Source organism: Cavia porcellus, unplaced genomic scaffold (genome assembly GCF_034190915.1).
Source record: "Cavia porcellus strain 051 isolate PalLab524CR breed Dunkin Hartley unplaced genomic scaffold, mCavPor4.1 scaffold_3, whole genome shotgun sequence".
In the NCBI taxonomy this organism is placed as follows: Eukaryota; Metazoa; Chordata; class Mammalia; order Rodentia; family Caviidae; genus Cavia; species Cavia porcellus.
The window spans coordinates 121,661,569-121,680,103 of NW_026947486.1; the positions used below are offsets into that span (position 1 = coordinate 121,661,569).

The 18,535-nt window shown below is 37.3% G+C and overlaps 1 protein-coding gene across 4 annotated transcripts in view; it reads right to left on the reverse strand.

Annotated features, from left to right (window-relative positions):
• Positions 1–18,535, reverse strand: part of Tmlhe (trimethyllysine hydroxylase, epsilon) — a 122,461-nt gene that overhangs the window by 58,367 nt on the left and 45,559 nt on the right. For all 4 annotated transcript variants that reach the window (XM_063246641.1, XM_063246642.1, XM_063246640.1 and 1 more), the window contains one exon: positions 3,099–3,288. In XM_063246641.1, the coding sequence (XP_063102711.1) occupies positions 3,099–3,279 (181 nt within the window). In that variant the 5' untranslated portion in view covers positions 3,280–3,288. The remainder of the gene's footprint in view (positions 1–3,098; positions 3,289–18,535) is intronic.

The following is an 18,535-nucleotide window of genomic DNA, read 5'->3' on the forward strand; positions in this document are numbered from 1 at the left end:
ATATGCATGGCTCACTCGCCTAGCCTACGACCGAGTCTAGGGGCGGTGAGCTTCCCACACTCCTCCTCTAAAAAATTATGACATAGCTGGGTAGGAGAGTCAATGACGGGTAAGAGCGTACTCCCCCGGTGCGACTCAACCTAAGCCAGGCCCTACCCCATCCTTCACATAAGCCGCTGGACTGTTAGATGCTGCCCAGGTCTAAATTTCTCTCCGAGGGGATTTCTTTACGGAGAGGAAATGAGTGCAAGCTTGTGTGCATCCAGGTTCCGTCCAGTTTGTGCCTGGCCCTAGAAAAAGGACGAGGGCCTCAGGGCCTTGGCAGACCATGGCACGGCCGACCAGGGTCTAAGCCAAGGACCTACGGTGGGCCTACGCATAGGGCATAAGCCTCTGCACCCAGTCCAGGAAGGGCTACGATGCGCACATTCATAAAAAATAAAAAAGGGGGAGATGTTGGGAGCCGCAGCCCCGAGCCCGGTCGCCTTACTTGGCGGACGTGAGGCCTGTAGGAAAGAGCAAAGCCTGAGCTAGATTACCCCTCCCATCGAGTGTGCTAAGATGGCGCTTATCTCCTGCTTCCTGCTTGGTAAACAACCCGCCCTGTAAGATCTCCTGCTTCCTGCTTGGTAAACAACCCGCCCTGTAAGATCTCCTGCTTCACAACCCGCCCTGTAAGATAGTCTGCCTAGCAACAACTGAACCCTATAAAAGTGAGTGCCTCTCCCGCCAAGAAAAGAAGAAGAAGCAAAAGAAGAAACAGAAGAAGCACGCAAGGAGCCGCGGAGAGCGGACCGGTAGAGGCTTCGGGACAGACTGTAGGGAGAAGCACGCAAGGAGCCGCGGGGAGCGGACCAACAGAGGCTTCGGCCGGGAGGATTCCCGGGGCAGGCTGTACGGAGAAGGAAAATAAAAGAAAAGGTTGTCCACTGCCAGACTTTGTTGTGTGTCCTTCCTGCCGGCCGGGAGTGACACCGACAATTGCTGGGACAAAATATCTGACACCCACAAGTTAAATTAGGAAAGTTTTTATTTTGGCTCAGTTTGCAGAGATTTCTATCCATAGTCGGCTGGCTCCAAGGCAGAGCAACCTGGCAAAGAGGCATGGCAGAGAATAAACAGTACATAGGAGAGCAGGCAAGAGGCAGCAAGTAGCATCAGCAGGTCTCCCTTTCCTTTCTTTTTTTTTTTTGTCTTTTTCCTTTTTATCGGTACCGGGGATCGAACTCACGACTGCCTGTTTACAAGGCAGGTGCTTATGCCGCTGAGCTAAATCCCCAGCCCCTCCCTTTCCTTTCTATCACACGCAGGGTACAAATCTTTTGTGTGGTGTCACCCATATTCAGGGTGTGGCTTCCCATTGCCCACACTCAGAACTATGATAAGCCAATTAGTGAACATACACCCTTAACTCAAATTCATATACCCTAGATCCAGGCACCTCCAAAAAGCCCCACCTACTAATGAGTGCATGAGGCTTTGGGACAATGTCTGTAATACAAGCCATAACAATGGTGCAAAAGCTATATGTGCTCAGTAGAAACTGTCTTTTGAATTGTGAATTTGATCTTTTCCTGGGTTAGCAATATGGGATAGAGTAGTCTCTCACCATGTTGGGTAGCAGCAATGAGTCACAGATTCCTGTTAGCTAATAGGCTAGCAGGTATGTCTAACCAGCAATCCAGGCCCCTTGTTACTCTGGACAGCTAGTTATAGGGGACTCACAAGATCATAAACTTTTAATGTTATTATGTGATTTTTAGTAATATTTTTCATGACTCAGTAATAGGGTGCTTGAGCAGACTGTCTGGACAGTGGAAGGCTGTGTGGAAAAGGGGGTGGTGTGTGACATTACATCATCTCTTGCACTTGCCACAGTCAGTGGAATAAAAACCCAGATATATCAGACATTATATGAGCTTATGCTAATACCAGAAATGTTATAATAAAATATAAAAGATGAAGTTTAATTTATATATAACCTGATTTTATATATATATATATATATATAATCTCAAGATAATTCCTCTTCTTCACCCAGTGTGACCCAGGCCAGCCAAAATTGTGAATACTCATGTACTACAGTGTACTAGTTGGTTAAGCTATAATGAATGGCCAATTAGGTACATTAAGTGCATTTTCACTTATATTTTCAGCTTACAATGTGTTTATTGAGATGTAACCCCTATTATTGTATATCAAGAAATATCTGAAGGATTATTATAGATGTAATCAAGTTAAAATGAAACAACAGTATATTAGGGTAGGTTCTAAATCCAATGAATGGTATCTGTATAAGTAGAGAAATTTGAAGACACTAGGGAGACAGTGTGAAGAAGGAAGAGATTGAAGGGATGGATTCTACCATAGCAAAGCTAAGCCAAGAACTGCTGGAAACCAAGAGAAATGAGAAGAAAAAGATTTTGTCCTGAGCAGTGATGGTGAATATTTTAGAACTTTCAATGATACAAACAACCCACTGCAGCACACATGCCATAGGTTTACCATCACTGTCAAGAGTCTTAAAGGGGTGTGGTCCTGTCAGCACCTTGATTTCACATTTCTACCCTTCAGAACTGTAAGAGATGAAATCCCTGTTATTTTAAGACATCTGGTCTGTGTGAATTGTTGCAGAAGATCTGGGAATCTCACATGCAGGAGTATAGCTCCTCCTACCCCTAATAATGTCTGTGGTGGTAAAATGTCTAGTGTGTGCATTTGAAACTCTCTTCCCTGTATACCGAGGAATTCTTTTTTCTTTCCCTTTGTGTTAAGTGATACAGGGAGATGAAGTCTGACTGGAACAAGGTAGAGTTCCATACCCTTAGTTGGGTTGGAATTTCACTGTTGCCTTGTGTTATTTTTGTCTTTCTTGAAACTTTCAGTATTAATTTGAAAATAATTATAAATTCTCTGAACTCTACAGGAAACATTCTCAGACCACAAAAAAGTATGTGTTACTGAACAATAAAACACACAATAAAATGAACAGTAAAATTAACAGTACTGAATTGTACATTTACATGTTGAATGTAATACATTTTTTGGGTTTTTAAAACCACAATTTAAAAATGTGTCTGTCCCTACACATCTCTTACCAAAGTGATCTTCATGTTGCTGCCAAGCACAATTCAGGGATTTGGAGGATGTATGATGCCAATGGATGGTTAATGAAAATAAGCTTTTGAAGCTGGGTTGTTGAAAGGTTTCACATATGACTCCTCCCTTCAGCAAATGCCGGATCTGGCTTTGCAGATGGGACAATCTGTGGCACCACATCCTAGAAGACTAGACAATAAGAAAAGAGAGTAACAATAATGAAGCAACTTTCATGAGGTCATAAAAATAGTACTACAGATATAACCATGTAAAGGATAGATTTAATTAATTCAACTATAGAAGATTGGACAAAGGAGAAATTACAAATAGCAGAGTATCTTGAAAGGAATTAATTCAGCCTAATATCAAGAACCAACAAATAAGATTTTAATAAATTACAAAGCCATGTAGCTGTAGAAAATATGTGTAGTTGTTGAAGTGAACCTACTTAATGGCTCCATGAAGATGCAGTAAGGTAACTAAATTTTTTTATTTTTAATTTTTTTTATTTTAAAGATAGTAAAATCCAACAAAACAAGACAGAGCAAAACCAATCAGAACAATGCAGCAAAACTGGTATGGAACTTCAAAGCAGGATACTAGGAAAACAATAATAGCTACCATAGTATATCTTTTTATCTTCACGATACTTGTCCATTTCATCAGGTAAAGCAAAATCAAAGCAAAAGCAAAACACTATAAAACTAATCAAAACAGAATACTGAATAAAGCAAAACAATCAGAACAAAGCAAAACAGTCAAAACAATATTGGACTTCAAAGACAGGATAGAAGGAAATTCCCCCTAACTGCTATATTGCATACTGTCATCCTCCAGAGATGGTCCCAGGCCTACATAATCAACCAAACAACACAAACATTTAGTTGCTTTATGTACCTCAGTTGCTATCAACTCAGGCTGTTCTCAGAACCAGCTGGTTAGTAACCGGGTGGGGTGGTGATAGTTATGGACGGTGCTTGATTCTCAGCCCATGTGTCGGTAGGCTCATGGGAGGTGTTGTCTTTCCTTTCCCTGGAACATGCACAGTTTGCACAGTTTACTAGGAAGGCTGGCTAGTTGATTTCTTGGTTGGGCACCCAAGTCCCAGCATGGTCGGTTCTTGGGAGATGCTAACTTTACTCTTCTTGGCGCATGAGCAGCTTGTGCTGCTTACCAGGAAGGCTGGCTGGTTGATTTCTTGGTTGGTCCCCCACATTTCAGCATGGCCCATTCCCGGGAGATGCTGACTTTTTGCTCCCTGGCACACATGTGGCTTGCGCAGCTTACCAGGAAGGCTGGCTAGCGGATTTCTTGGTTGGCCCCCCAACTCCCAGCATTGTCATTCTTGGGAGATGCTGACTTTTCTCTCGGTAACTAAACTCACAAAATGCTCATTTTGAGTGGACTTATGTGCATGTATGTGTGCATGCTTTTGTATGTGTACACTGATGAAGGGATAGGATTTCATGTTGATGTGGAATGAGATCAATCCACATACACACAAGTCATAGAGACTTAATAGAATTCATTGATGATCTGGGATCATTCGGAAATAATAGACAATAAAATTGAGGATTCACATTAAACTTAATGAAATTTTGTGGAAGAGAGTATAAAAAAGCTCCTGATGAAATTTGGATTGCATTTCTTTTTCTCATGGTCTTTGTTACTTAACTTCCTATCTATAGGTATTATCTAAGACAAGAGCTAGTAAACAATGGCGCAAATTAAAAATGGATTCTAGGGCCGGGGATTTAGATCAGCGACATAGCGCCTGCTTGGCGAGCTCTAGGTTGTAAGTTCGATCCCTAGAACCAAAACAAACAAACAAAAACAAAAACAAAAAAACAACAAAAATACAAATGGATTCTACATTTTAAAGGGTTGTAAACAAAAACAAAGAAAAATGTAAGATCAATATGAGATATGCTCTGAGAAATTGAGAATATTTTTTATCTTGTCTTTGAAAGGAAAAGTTTTCTAACATTTGGTCTAATATTCAAACTATTAAAATTAGTGCATGCTTGTAATACAGAATAGTGATGTTCATTTTGGGTAACTGCTCATATATATGACATATCTTTATCATTTATAATCTCTTCACCCTCCTGCCTTTCTTTCCACTTTCCCTAATCCCTTTCCTCATCTCCAAGAGTAAATCTATTAGCTTCTTATAATCTCTCTTTTATTTATTTATTCATTTATAGTTTAGTTTTCTAATATAAGAGAAATCTGTGTCTGGTTTATATCTCTTAGTATGAATGCTCTCAAATTCTATCCATTTTCCTGCAAATGACGTGACTTTATTCTTCTTTATGGTCAAACAATATTCCATTGTGTATATATAACATATTTTCTTTATTCACTCGTCTGATGACAATCATCCAGGCTATTTCCAGAGCTTAGTTTATTTTGAATTACATTGCTATAAACATGAGAGCATGTATGTATCACTATAGTATGATGTTTTAAATTTGGGTGGGGAATAGACCAAGAGAAGTATAGCTGGTCAAATAGTATTTCTATTTTTAGTTTTTTGAGGAATCTCAATATATATTCCCATGGTGGTTGCAGTAGTTTACATTTCCACCAACAATGTAGAAGGGTTCTTTTACTCCTAAAGCCTTAAAGCACTTTCTCTCTCTTCCCCTTTTCTCTGTGTCTTCTTTTTTATTTTTTTAAAAGAAAATGAAACAAAACATAACAAAGAAGATAAGAGCAAATCAATGCAAGTAACACAGGATTTCAAAACAAGACAATAAGAAATCAACAGTGGCTACCATAGTGTCTCTTGTTTTCTTCGAAAAAGTTGTCCATACATTCACATACAAAAGAGTAATACAAAATAAAGCAGTATAAAACCAATCAAAACAAAAGAATGAAAGCACGACAGGCCTCCAAAACCAGGCAATAAGAAATCAATACGGTTACCATAATACATTTTGTTCTCTTCAAAACAGCTGTCCATACTTTCGCACATATTGAAATCAAATAATAGAAAACAGACTAAAAACAATGAAAAAAAAGAATAAAAGCATTATGGACTTAAAAACAAGATGACATGAACTCAGTAATGGCTACCATGATGTCTCATTTTCTTCAATGTAGTTGTGCATACCATCACACATAATAAAATCAACTCCTGTAAACACTTTAGGAAAGTTCTAGGCATGTATAAGCCTATCTATGTACATCTATCCTTTCTGTGTAAGAGGGAAAAACAAAACAAAACGAAGTATAAGAAAAACAAGAAACAAAACAGACAAATACATGATAGCAAAGTACCCAAAACAATAATAATGTAGGCTGTCAAAACAAGGTGGTACAGTTCTCAAATGAAGAAATACAAATGGCAAATAAGTACATGAAAAACTGCTCATCATCATTAGTCATTAGAGAAATGCAAATTAAAACAACACTGAGATTCCATCTCACTACAGAAAGAATGGCCAGGATCAAGAAAACTACCAACAACAATGCTTGAGAGGCTGTGGGGGGAAAGGAACTCTCCTGCACGGTTGGTGGGAGTGCAGACCGGTGCAACCACTGTGGAGATCATTCTGGAGATTTCTCAAAAAGCTGAGATTGGAAGTCCCTTTTGACCCAGTTATTCCACATCTAGGCATATTCCCAGAAGAACTGAAAGCATCATACCACAGTGATATATGTGCACCCATGTTTATAGCAGCACAATTTGTAATAGCCAGATCTTGGAAACAACCTAAGTGTCCATCAACCGAGGAATGGATAAAAAAAGTTGTATTTTTATACAAGGGAGTACTACTCAGCTATAAAGAATGACTACATTGAGATATTTATAAATAAATGGACGCAACTTGAGACCATACTCATAAGTGAAATAAATGAAACTCACACGTATAAATACCATATAGACTCCCTAGTGTAAGAAATGGTAAGAGTACATAAGAGTTTATGGTAATCATGATTCCCTATTACATTGCTTTAAAGCCTTATAATGTTTTCATTCATTAGTTGGAATGGTTTTCTTTTGGGTTGTTTGATTTTATTGTCTGTGATGGTATGAGCAGTTATTTTGAAGAAAACAAGACATTATAATCACCATAGTTGATTTAAGATCATCTTGCTTTGAAGTCCTACCATGCCCTTGTTCTTTTGTCTCCATTGGTTCTATCATGTTGTCTTATTGGATTTTAACATGTGTGATAGTATAAACAATTTTTTATGGACAATGGGATAATACAGTAGTCATTATTCATTTTCTGTTATTTGGTCCTGAATACCCTATAATACTTTCATTCACTTGAATGGTTCTATACTATTTTTGGTATGTTTGATACTATTGTATGTGAAGGTACGCTCAACTCTTTCAAACAGAAACATTATGGTAGCTACTGTTATATCACATTGTCTTGTGGTGAAATACTGTGTTGCTTAAATTATTCTGTTCTGATCTGCTTTGTTATGTCCTCTTTTGTCTTAATCTCTTTAAAATAAAAAATTAAATAAATAAATAAAATTTAAAAATAAAAAACCAAAACAAGGTGGTAAGAACATAACAAAATTTGTTATTTTGCATAGTTATCTTCAAAAGAGTTATTTGAATTACTAGATATGGGCATGGAAAATTGATCTAATCTTATGAATGTTAACTATTTTGTTCCAAAAGCTGATAGAATTAGTAGTAGAATTATCTTAGTATTCAGTGTATATACACATATTTATATCTTTTTTCTTTTCTCTTTCTTCTTTCCTTCTTTTCCTTGAGTTATTTTTTCCTCTTTGAATAGTTTCTTCTCTTTCACCATATTTACTGTAGATTTTGTATCTTATTTACTCTTTCAGTTTCTTACACCAAGGAGAAAATAGTGTTTACACATGTGAGTTTGACTTATTTCACATATGAGAATAGTCTCAGGTCATATTCATTTATTTATAAAACACTCAATGTGTTCTTTTACAGCTGAATAGTATTCCACTATATAAAAATACAACATCTTTTATATCCATTCCTCAGTTGATGGGCATTTGGTTTGTTTCCGAGATTTAGCAATTATATATTGTGCTGCTATAAATGTGGGTGCACAAATATCATTGTGGGATGATGTTTTCAGTTCTTCTGAGAATATGCTAAGAAGTGGAATAGCTGGGTCAAATGGGACTTCCTATCCCAGCTTTTTGAAGAAACATCAGAGTGATTTCCACAGTGGCTTCATCAGTCTACGCTCCCACGAACAGTGTAGAAGAGTTCCTTTTCCCCCACAGCCTTTACAGCATTTGTTATTGGTGGTTTTCTTGATCCTGGCCATTCTTTCTGGAGTGAGATGGAATCTCAGTGTTGTTTTAGTTTGCATTTCTCCAATGACCAATGATGCTGCACGTTTGTTCATGTATTTATTTGCCATTTGTATTTCTTCAGCTGAGAATTGTGTATTCATCTCAGATGCACATTTTTGGATTGGGTCTTTGTGTTTTGGGGGTCTGGTTTTTTTGTAATTCTTTATATGTTCTAGACAGAAGTCCTCTGTCTGAGGGAGAATTGGCTAAGACTTTTTTTCTCAATTTGTGGGTTTTCTTTTCACTCTGTTGGAGTTTTCTTTTGACATGCAAATATTTTTTAGTAATTGAGATCCCAGCTGTTGGTTCTGGGAAATGTTTCCCACTTAGTTTGATTTTTGTTCATGAATTCTCTGCCTAGCTCTATGTTTTCAAGATTTCTACATACTTTGTCTTCCAGAAGATTTAATGTTTCTGTTTTAATATTTAGATCATTGATCAAGGTGATAGGTATGGGTCTCACTTTAGGTTTTGGCATATGGAAAGCCAGTTATTCCAGCACTGGTTATTAAAGAGACTATCTTTCTTCCAGTAAAGGAGTTTGGTCCCTTTGTCAAAGAAAAGGTGGCTGAGTGTATTTGTAGTAATGGCTTTATCTTCTAATCTATTCCATTGATCTTCAGGTCTGTTTTTATTCCAGGACCATGCTGATTTTATCACATTAGCTTTGTAGTATAGCTTCAAGTCAGGGATTGTGATGCATTCTGCCTTGCCTTTGTTGCCCAGAATTGCCTTTGCTATTCTAAGTGTCTTCTGGTTCCGATGAATTTTAGGAATGATTTCTCTAGATCTGTGAGGTATGCTAACAATATTTGATTGGAATTCCATTATATCTGTTTAACAATTTAGGGAGAATGGCTATTTTCACAATGTTGGTTCTTCCTATCCATGAACAAGGAATGTCTTTCCATTTGCTGAGCTCCTCTTCGATTTCTTTTTTCAGAGTAATGTAATTTTCAGTGCACAGATCTTTTACTTCCTTTATTAGACTGATTCATAAGTATATCATTTTGGGAGATGCTATTGTGAAGGGTGTGACTTCTCTTATTTCTCTCTAAGTGAGTTTGTTGTTTGTGTAGAGGAATGCAATTGATTTTTGAGTGTTGACTTTGTATCCAGCTATATTACTGAATTTAGTTATTATACCTAGAAGGCTTTCAATGGAGTTTTGGGGGTCTTTTTTGTAGAGTATCATGTCACCAGCAAATAATGATAATTTAACTTCTTCCTTTTCTACCCATATTCCTTTTATTTTTTTCTGTTTTCTAATGCTCTGGCTAATATTTTCAGCATTATGTTGAATAGGAGAGGTGATAGTGGACAGCCTTATCGTGTTCCTGATTTTAGAGTGAAAGCTTTCTGTTTTTGAGCATTTAATATCATACTGGCTGTTGGTTTGTCATAGATGGCTTTTATCAGATTGAGGTAAAGACCATCTGTTTTGATTTTCTGTAGGGTTTTTATCATGAATGAATGGTACACCTTATCAAAAGCTTTTTCTGCACCTATAGAAATGATCATGTGATTATTTTTGGCTCTATTGATATGGTAGATTACATTTATTGATTTCAGTATGTTGAACCATCCCTGCATTCCTGGGATGAATCCCATTTGTTTGTGGTGTACGATATTCTTGATGATTTGCTGCATTGCTTGCCAATATTTTATTGAGAATTTGTGCATCTATCTTCATTAAGGAAATTGGCCTTAAGTTTTCTTTTTGGTTGAGTCATTCTCTGGTTTGGGTAGTAGAGTAATACTTTCTTACAGGAATGACTTAGGGAGAATTGCTTCCTTTTCAATTTCACTGAAGAATTTGAGGAGTGTTGGCATTGAGTTTTCCTTGAATTTCTTGTAGAAATCCACAGTGAATTCATCAGGACCTGGGCTTTTCTTTGCTGGTAAGGTTTTAATTAAATTTTCAATGTCACTAACTGAAATTCGGTTATTCAGCAGTTTTACGTATTCTTGATCCAGCTTTGGTAATTTGTTTGTTTCTAGGAATCTGTCCATTTGTTCTGTGTTATCAAACCTATGAAAGTAGAAGTTTTCAAAGTAGATATTGATGATCTTCTGTATTTCCACAGGGTTTGTAGTGATTTTACCCTTTTCAATCCTTACTGCATGAATTGGAGCTTTTGTTTCCTTTTAAAAATAAGATTGTCTAGTTGCTTATTAAAGTTTTTTATTCTTTCAGAGAACCATCTCTTTGAGTCATTAATTCTTTGTACTGTTTTCTTAGTCTATATTGCATTAATTTCTTCCCTTCTTTTAGCTTTGGGCTTGACTTGCTCTTCTATTTCTAGATGTTTGAGGTGTAGCTTCAGGTTGTCTATCTGTGTTTGTTCTTTTTTCCTGATGTGGGAATTCACCAAAATAAATTTTCCTCTGAAGATTCTTCATTGCATCACCTAGGTTCTGGTAAATTGTATTTGTATTTTCATTTGCTCATAGATATTGTTTAACTTCTTTAATTTCCTCTGTGACTCATTGATTGTTCAGGAGTGTATTTATTTAGTGTCCATGTTTATGGAGATTTTTCAGTTTCTTTTGTCATTAATTTCCAGTTTTATGGCACTATGATTAGATAATATGCATAAGATAATTTCCATTTTTTGTATTTACTTAAGCATGTTCTATGGGCTAGTATATGGTTTGTTTTACAGAATGTCCCATGTGAACCTGAGAATAATGTATATTCTGTTGTTACGTAGAATAGTTTGTACATGTCTATTAAGTCTATTTGTTCACAGGTAGATCCAGTTCTTTTATTACCTTGCTGATTTTCTGCCTAGTTGATCTGTCTCTTTGTGTTAATGGGGTGTTAAGTTATCCTATTATTATTATGCTATTTCTTTCTTGCTTTTTCATTTTTATTAATATTTGTTTTATGCTAGTTTGGTGTTCCCATATTTGGTACATATCTATTTAAGATTGTTATCTCTTCTTCTTGACATTTTCCCCAACCGGTATGTAGCGACCTTCTTTATATATTTTGATCATTCTTGGTTTGAAGTTCGTACTGTCTGCAAACAGAATAGCTACCCCTGCTTTTTTTTGGGGTGGGGGGATTCCTGTTGCATGAAGTATTGTTTCCCATGCTTTGAGTTTCAGTTTATGAATTTCCTTTTGGTTCAGATGGGTTTCTTATATACACCATATGGTGGGATGTTGTTTCTTGATCCATTCTGCCAGTCTGTTACTTTTAATTGGGGAATTGAGGCCATTTACATTAATGGTTATAACTGATATATATTGGCTTATTTTTGTCATGTTATTTTTGTACTGTTGATTCTTTATATTTCTCCTCTATTTAATTGTTTGTCTTGCTTAGTGTTTTTTTCTCTTGGTGTTCTTGAAACCATAATTATTTTTATGTGTATTTAGAATACCTTTCAGTATTCTTTGCAGGATTGGTTAGGGGGTCATGAAGTTCTTTAGCTGTTCTTTTTCATGGAAGTATCTTATTTCTTCATCGATTTTGAAGGATAGTTTTGCAGGGTACATCAAATCTGGGTTGGAAGTCATTTTCCTTTAGGATTTGAAATATTTCACTCCATGCTCTTCTTGACTTCATGTTTTGTGTTGAGAAGTTTGCTGCAATTCTGATAGGCTTTCCTTTATAGGTGATTTATCTCTTTTCTCTAGTGGCTTTTAATATTCTCCTCTTATGTTGATTTTCTGGGATTTTTTTTTATTGGTTTTGAGGATCGAACTCATGACTGTACACTTGCAAGGCTGGCTTTTATGCTGCTGAGCTAAATCCCCAGCCCTCTGGGATTTTTTTTTTGTATGTCTGGGTGTAGATTTATTTTGGATATGGCTTATTGTTCGACATGCTTCACTTATCTGTATGTCATTTTCCATTCTCATGTTTGGAAAATTTTTAGCTATTACTTGTGTAAACGGTCTTTTTTTTTCTTTCTTTTTCTCTTTTTATCGGTACCGGGGATCGAACTCACACGACCGCCTGCTTGCAAGGCAGATGCTTATGCCGCTGAGCTAAATCCCCAGCCCCGTAAACAGTCTTTTTATATCATTTGTGTTGTCACTTTCTGTTTCATTTACATCTATTAATCTTATATTGTTTTTCTTTGCATTACATTGAGTTAGTTGTTATTTCCTGATTCTTTGTTATTTTTACAAGATCTTTCCTTTTCTGTTTACTAGCTGCAATCTTGTCTTCAAGGTCTGAAAGTCTGCCTTCCCATTCATTTAGGTGGTTTTGCCTGCTTCCAATGCAATTTTTTATTTCCTGCATATATCTTTCAATCTGTTTTATGTGTTCTAGTTGTTTCCTATACTGTTCATTCAGGCTTTCAATTGTTTTGCCATGTTCCTTTATTTTTTAACTATGTCTTCTTTAGATATGTTCAGCATTTCTTTTATTACATTTATCATTTCTTCTTTTACCTGGGAGATTATTTCTGATCTGAGTTCCTTTATAGATAGCTTCATAGACTTGGTTCTTTACTAGTTGCTATCAATTCAGAAGTTCCAGATGTATAGCTTACATTTTCTTCTATGTTCATGTCTCCTAAGCTTGTTTTAAGATGGGCTAGTGGTCTGAAATTGCATTTTACTCTTTTATTTCCTGTATTCCTATGGGGGAGTTGAATGCAAAGTCTCAGTTGTTTCCTGGACTGAGGATGGCTGATTGTATTGTGGGGAGTTTCCCCAGTTGGGTAGGAGATGTTAGGCAGGCCTTATTGGATCTCTAATAGCACTCAAAGGCTCCCCAAATAAAGGGAGTATGCTGGGTGGATCTTCAGCACTCCCCACGTGTCTCATTGAAGCTCTCCAGCTGCTTGAGGTCACTGGGAAGGGCCCTACCACATTCTGAGTGGCATATTAAGGCTGAACAGTAGATGGAGTATACTGGGCAGGCCTTCAGCTCATGCCATGAGGCACACCAAAGCTCTTCAGCTTCTAGGGGTCTTTGGGTGGGACCTTACCAGGTTCTGTGCAACATACTAAGGCTGCACAGCTAGGTGGAGTTTGCTGTACAGGCCTTCAGCTTGCACCATGCAGCCCACTGAAATTATCAGGTGCTTGGGGTCACTGGGTAGGGCCAAACTAGAATCCAAGTGATGAACCAAAGGTCTTGGACTGTTTGGAGACAGCAAGTGGGGAACTACCAGGTTCTGAGCATGATCCCACAGCTTCACAGCTGGGTAGAGGTCCCTGTGGCAGCCTTCATCTTGTGCCACTCAGCACACAACAGCTCCCCTGCTATTTGGGGGTTGCTAGGTGGGGCCAAAATGGGACCTGAGTGATAAACCTGAGGTTCTGGACTCTTTGGGGATGCTGGATGGATCCCTATGTGGTTTCAAGCATGGTCCTGAGGTGGCACAGCTAGGCAGAGTTTACGGTGGAGGCCTTCAACTCATGTCCATGTGTGTTTTCTTGATGATAGCTATTCTGACTAGGTTAAGATGGAACCTCAGTGATATTTTCTTTTTCTATTCTTAAGTTGCATTTTCCTAATGGATAAAAATGATTAACCTTTTTCATGCAATTATTGGCTATTTGTACTTCTTTTGAGAAATATGTATTCAGCTTACTTGTCACTTGATGGGGATTACTTGTTTTGAGTTCTATATACTTTGTAGATATTAGTCCTCTATCAGAACAATAGATGGCAAATACTTTCCCATTCTGAAAGTTGTCTCTTCCCTCTGTTGATTGTTTTTGTTGCTATACACAAGCTTTCTAGTTTGACATAATCTCATTTGTTAGCTGATTTTATTTGCTGTGCCATTTAATTCTGTTCATGGAGATTTTCCCTGTGCCTATGACTACAAGTGTTTCTCTTATGTTTTCTTTTAGCAGCTTCAAAGTTTCTGTTTTTATATCTAATTCTTATCCATTTTGATTTGATTTTGGTACAGGGTGAGCAATATGGATACAGTTTCATATTTAGGCATGTAAATATCCAGTTTTCCTGGCACCATTTGCTAATGAGACCACCTTTTCTCCAATGTACGTTTTTGGCTCCTTTGTCAACAATTGAGTGTTTTCTGTGCTTCCGGTCCTATTCCATTGTTCTATATATCTGACTTTTGTTTGTTTGTTTTAGTTCCACTTTGTAATTGCTTCTATAGCTTTGTAGTATAGCTTGAAATCTGGTATTTTGATACTTCCAGCTTTGCTCTTTTTGCTCATGCTTGCTTTCCCTATTATAGATCTTTCTGGATTCAGTATGAATTTTAGGATTTTTTTCTAGTTACATGAAGAATGTTGTTGGTATTTTAATAAGGATTGCATTAAACCTATAGACTGCTTTTTTCAATATTGAAAATTTTAGTGTTAGCTCTTCTGATCCAAGAACAAGGGATGCCTATCCATTTTCTAAAGTTGTCTTCAATTTCTTTCATCAGAGTTGCATAATTTTCATTATAGAACTCTTTGACTTACTTGATTAGGTTGATTTCTACATATTCAATATCTTTTTGAAGTTATGGTTAATGGAACTACTTTCTAGATTTCCTTCTCAGTGCATTCATTATTGATTTAAAGGAATGAAATTCACTTTTGTGTTGGTTTTTTTCCTGTCACTTTGTTGAATTTGTTTATCCAAACTAAGAGTAGCCTTGTGGAGATTTTTGGGTCTTTCATGTAAAGAATTATATCCTTTCAAAAATGAATAATTTGATTTCTTCCTGTCCTATTCATAGTCCTTTTATTTCTTTCTCTTGCTTGATTGCTCCAGCTATCAAGAAAGTTTTTAGTACAATGTTGAACAGGAGTTGTGAGAATGGTTACTCTTTTCTTGTTTCTGCTTTTTTTTTTTTAATTGGTACCAGGGATCGAACTCACAACCGCCTACTTGGAAGGCAGGTGCTTATGCTGCTAAGCTAAATCCCCAGCCCCCTTCTTGTTTCTGCTTTAAGAGGAAGTGCTTTTGGTTTTTGCTTATTCAGTATGATGTTAGCTGTGGATTTCTTTTTATTATTTTAAGGAAGGATTCTTTTATATGTATCTTCACCAGGGGTTTTGTAGTACAGCTATGTTGGATTTTGTTGAAGGCCTTTTCTCCTTCTTTTGAGATGATCATGTGATTTTTATTTTTGAATCTATTTATGTGATGTATAGATTTCCATATGGTGAACCATATTTTCTACTTACAGTTGGTTTGGTTGATTAAACCAACTTGGTCATCATGTATGACCCTTTAAATGAGCTTTTGAATTCTGTTTGCAAACCTTATTGAGGACTTTTGTATCTATGTTCACCAATGATATTGGTGTTGTAGTTTTCTAACTTCTTGTAAAGTTCTTATTTGCTTTTGTATTAGGATAATGCTAGTTTTATAGAATGTACATGGAAGAATTCCTTTCTTTTTCATTACATAGAAAAATTAGAGGAGCAGCTGGTGGCTGGAGTGAGTCTGCGTGCCATCCAAAGCTCTGGGGAGACTTTAAGATCATCTCTTCCGGAGCTGAAGGACCTGCCTAGAGCCCAGCCACACTGGGCTGCACTTGGCAGGTTTCAGGCTTGCGCAGGACATGCCCAGTGACCTTCTCCCAAACCCAGAAACTCAGCTGGCAGTTGGAGTGAGTCCGCGCACCATCCTGAGCCCCGGGGAGACATTAAGATCATCTCTTCCAGAGCTCAAGGACCCACACAGAGCCCAACCACACTACGCTGCGCTTGGCAGGTTTCAGGCCTGCCCAGGACATGCCCAGTGACCTTCTCCCAAACCGGGAAACTCAGCTGGTGGCTGCGGTAAATTTGCATACCATCCCAAGCCCTGGGAGACTTTAAGATCATCTCTTCAAGGACCCATCCAGAGCCCAGGCCCACAAGACTACATTGGGAGGTTTTGTGGACCAACTATATTACGCCCAACGGCCTTCTACAATTACGGGATTTGAGAGAAGGTGAAGTGAGTTCCAGGGCAATGGTCTTTGCCCAAGGAGAGCTTTAACCCATCATTCACAGTGGTTAGGTGCCTGCCCAGCAACCTGGAACACTGCAGGTGGCATGGCAGGGCCTGTGGGCTTAACTGGATCTGGCTCAGCAATTTCCATTCAGTCCCAGGAGCATAGAGCACAGGTGATGATTTCTAACACATCCAGGGGAAGCCTTTGAACAACACTTGAAGCACAGAAATTTGGAAAATGAGAAAGCGAAAGACCAAAATGCAATCTCAAACCTCCAGCCCATTCCAAGAAACCTTAGGAGCTATGTACATAGAAGAAAATATATGCCACACACCTGAAATACCTGAAAAAATAGTGACTGAAATAAAGAAGAAAATCTGGGAAGCTTTAAAGGAATTCAAACTAGAAATAATCTCCCAGGTAAAAGAAGAAATGAAAAAAGAAATGAAAGAGATGATGAACATATCTAAAGAAAACACAGTTAAAAAATTGGAGGAACTAAACAAAAAGGTAGACTCCCAGGATGAACAATATAAGAAACAAATAGAATACATAAAGCAGATGCAAAGAGATATACAGGAAATCAAAACTTCCATTGAAAGTTGTAAAAACCGCCTCAATGAATGTGAAGATAGAATTTCAGACCTCAAAAACAAGATTGCAGCTAGTGAACAGGAAAGGCAAGATCTTTTAAAAACAACAAGGAATCAGGAAATAACAATTCAACAGCTACAAGATGATGCAAAGAAAAACAACATATGATTGATAGGGATAAATGAAAAAGAAGGGGACAACATAAAGGATGTCAAGAGAATACTTAGAGAAGTAATAGCTGGAAATTTCTCAAACATGAGAATGGAAACTGACATCAGGATCAGTGAGGAATACAGAACTCCAATTAGCCATAACCAAAATAAAAGTACACCCAGACATATAATAATCACCATCTAAGAAATCCAATAAAAGAATAGAATATTACAAGTTGTCAGAGAGAAAAGACAGATTAACTATAAAGGAAAATCTATCAGAATCACAGCAGACTTCTCAGAATAAACAATAAAGTCAAGAGGAGCATGGAGTGAAGTATTTCAGATCCTAAAGGAAAACAATTTCCAACCTAGACTGATGTATCCTGAAAAACTGTCCTTCAAAATAGATGGAGGAATAAGATACTTCCATGGAAAAGAACAGCTGAAGAACTTCATGATCACCAAGCCAACCCTGCAAAGAATACTGAAAGACAGTTTAGATACACTTAGGAAAAACCACTAAGCAAAGCAGACAATTAAACACAATGGAAAGATAAAGATTCAACAGTAGAAAGATAACATGTCAATAATAAACCAATATATAACGGTTACAACCATTAATATAAATGGTCTCAATGCACCAATTAAAAGAAACAGACTGGCATAATGGATGAAGAAACAACCTCCTACATTATGCTGTCTACAAGAAACCCATCTAACCCAAAAGGATACTCACAGACTAAAAGTCAAAGGATGAAAAACAACACTTCATGCAACAGCAAACCCCCCCCCCAAAAGAGGGAGTAGCTATTCTGTTTGCAGACAATGTGAACTTCAAACCAATAATGATCAGAAAAGATAAAGAAGGTCACTACATACTGGTGAGGGGAAAACATCAAGAGGAAGAGGTAACAATCTTAAATATATATGCATCAAATGCCAGAGCACCCAGTTATATAAAGCAAGTATTAACAGAAATGAAAAACCAAATTAGCAGTAACACAATTATAACAGGAGATCTTAACACACAATTGACACCAAGGGACAGATCAATCAGACAGAAAATCAGCAAAGAAATAACCGAACTGAATCACACATGTGAACAAATGGGCTTGATAGATGTATACAGAGTGTTCCATCCAACAACGTCAGAATATGCATTCTTCTCAGCAGTACATGGGACATTTGCTAAAATGGAACATATACTAGCCCACAGAACATACTTAAGTAAATGTAAAAGAACTGAAATTATCCCAAGCATGTTACCAGATATTAGCGCCATGAAATTAGAAATTAATGATAAAAGATACTGCAAAAATTCCACAAACACATGGAAACTGAGTAACACACTGTTGAGTAATCAGTGGCTCACAGGGGAAATTAAAGAAGAAACTAAACAATACCTACAAGCAAATGAAAATACAAATACAACTTAGCAGAATCTGTGGGATGCAGTGAAAGCTTTCCTTAGAAGAAAATTTATAC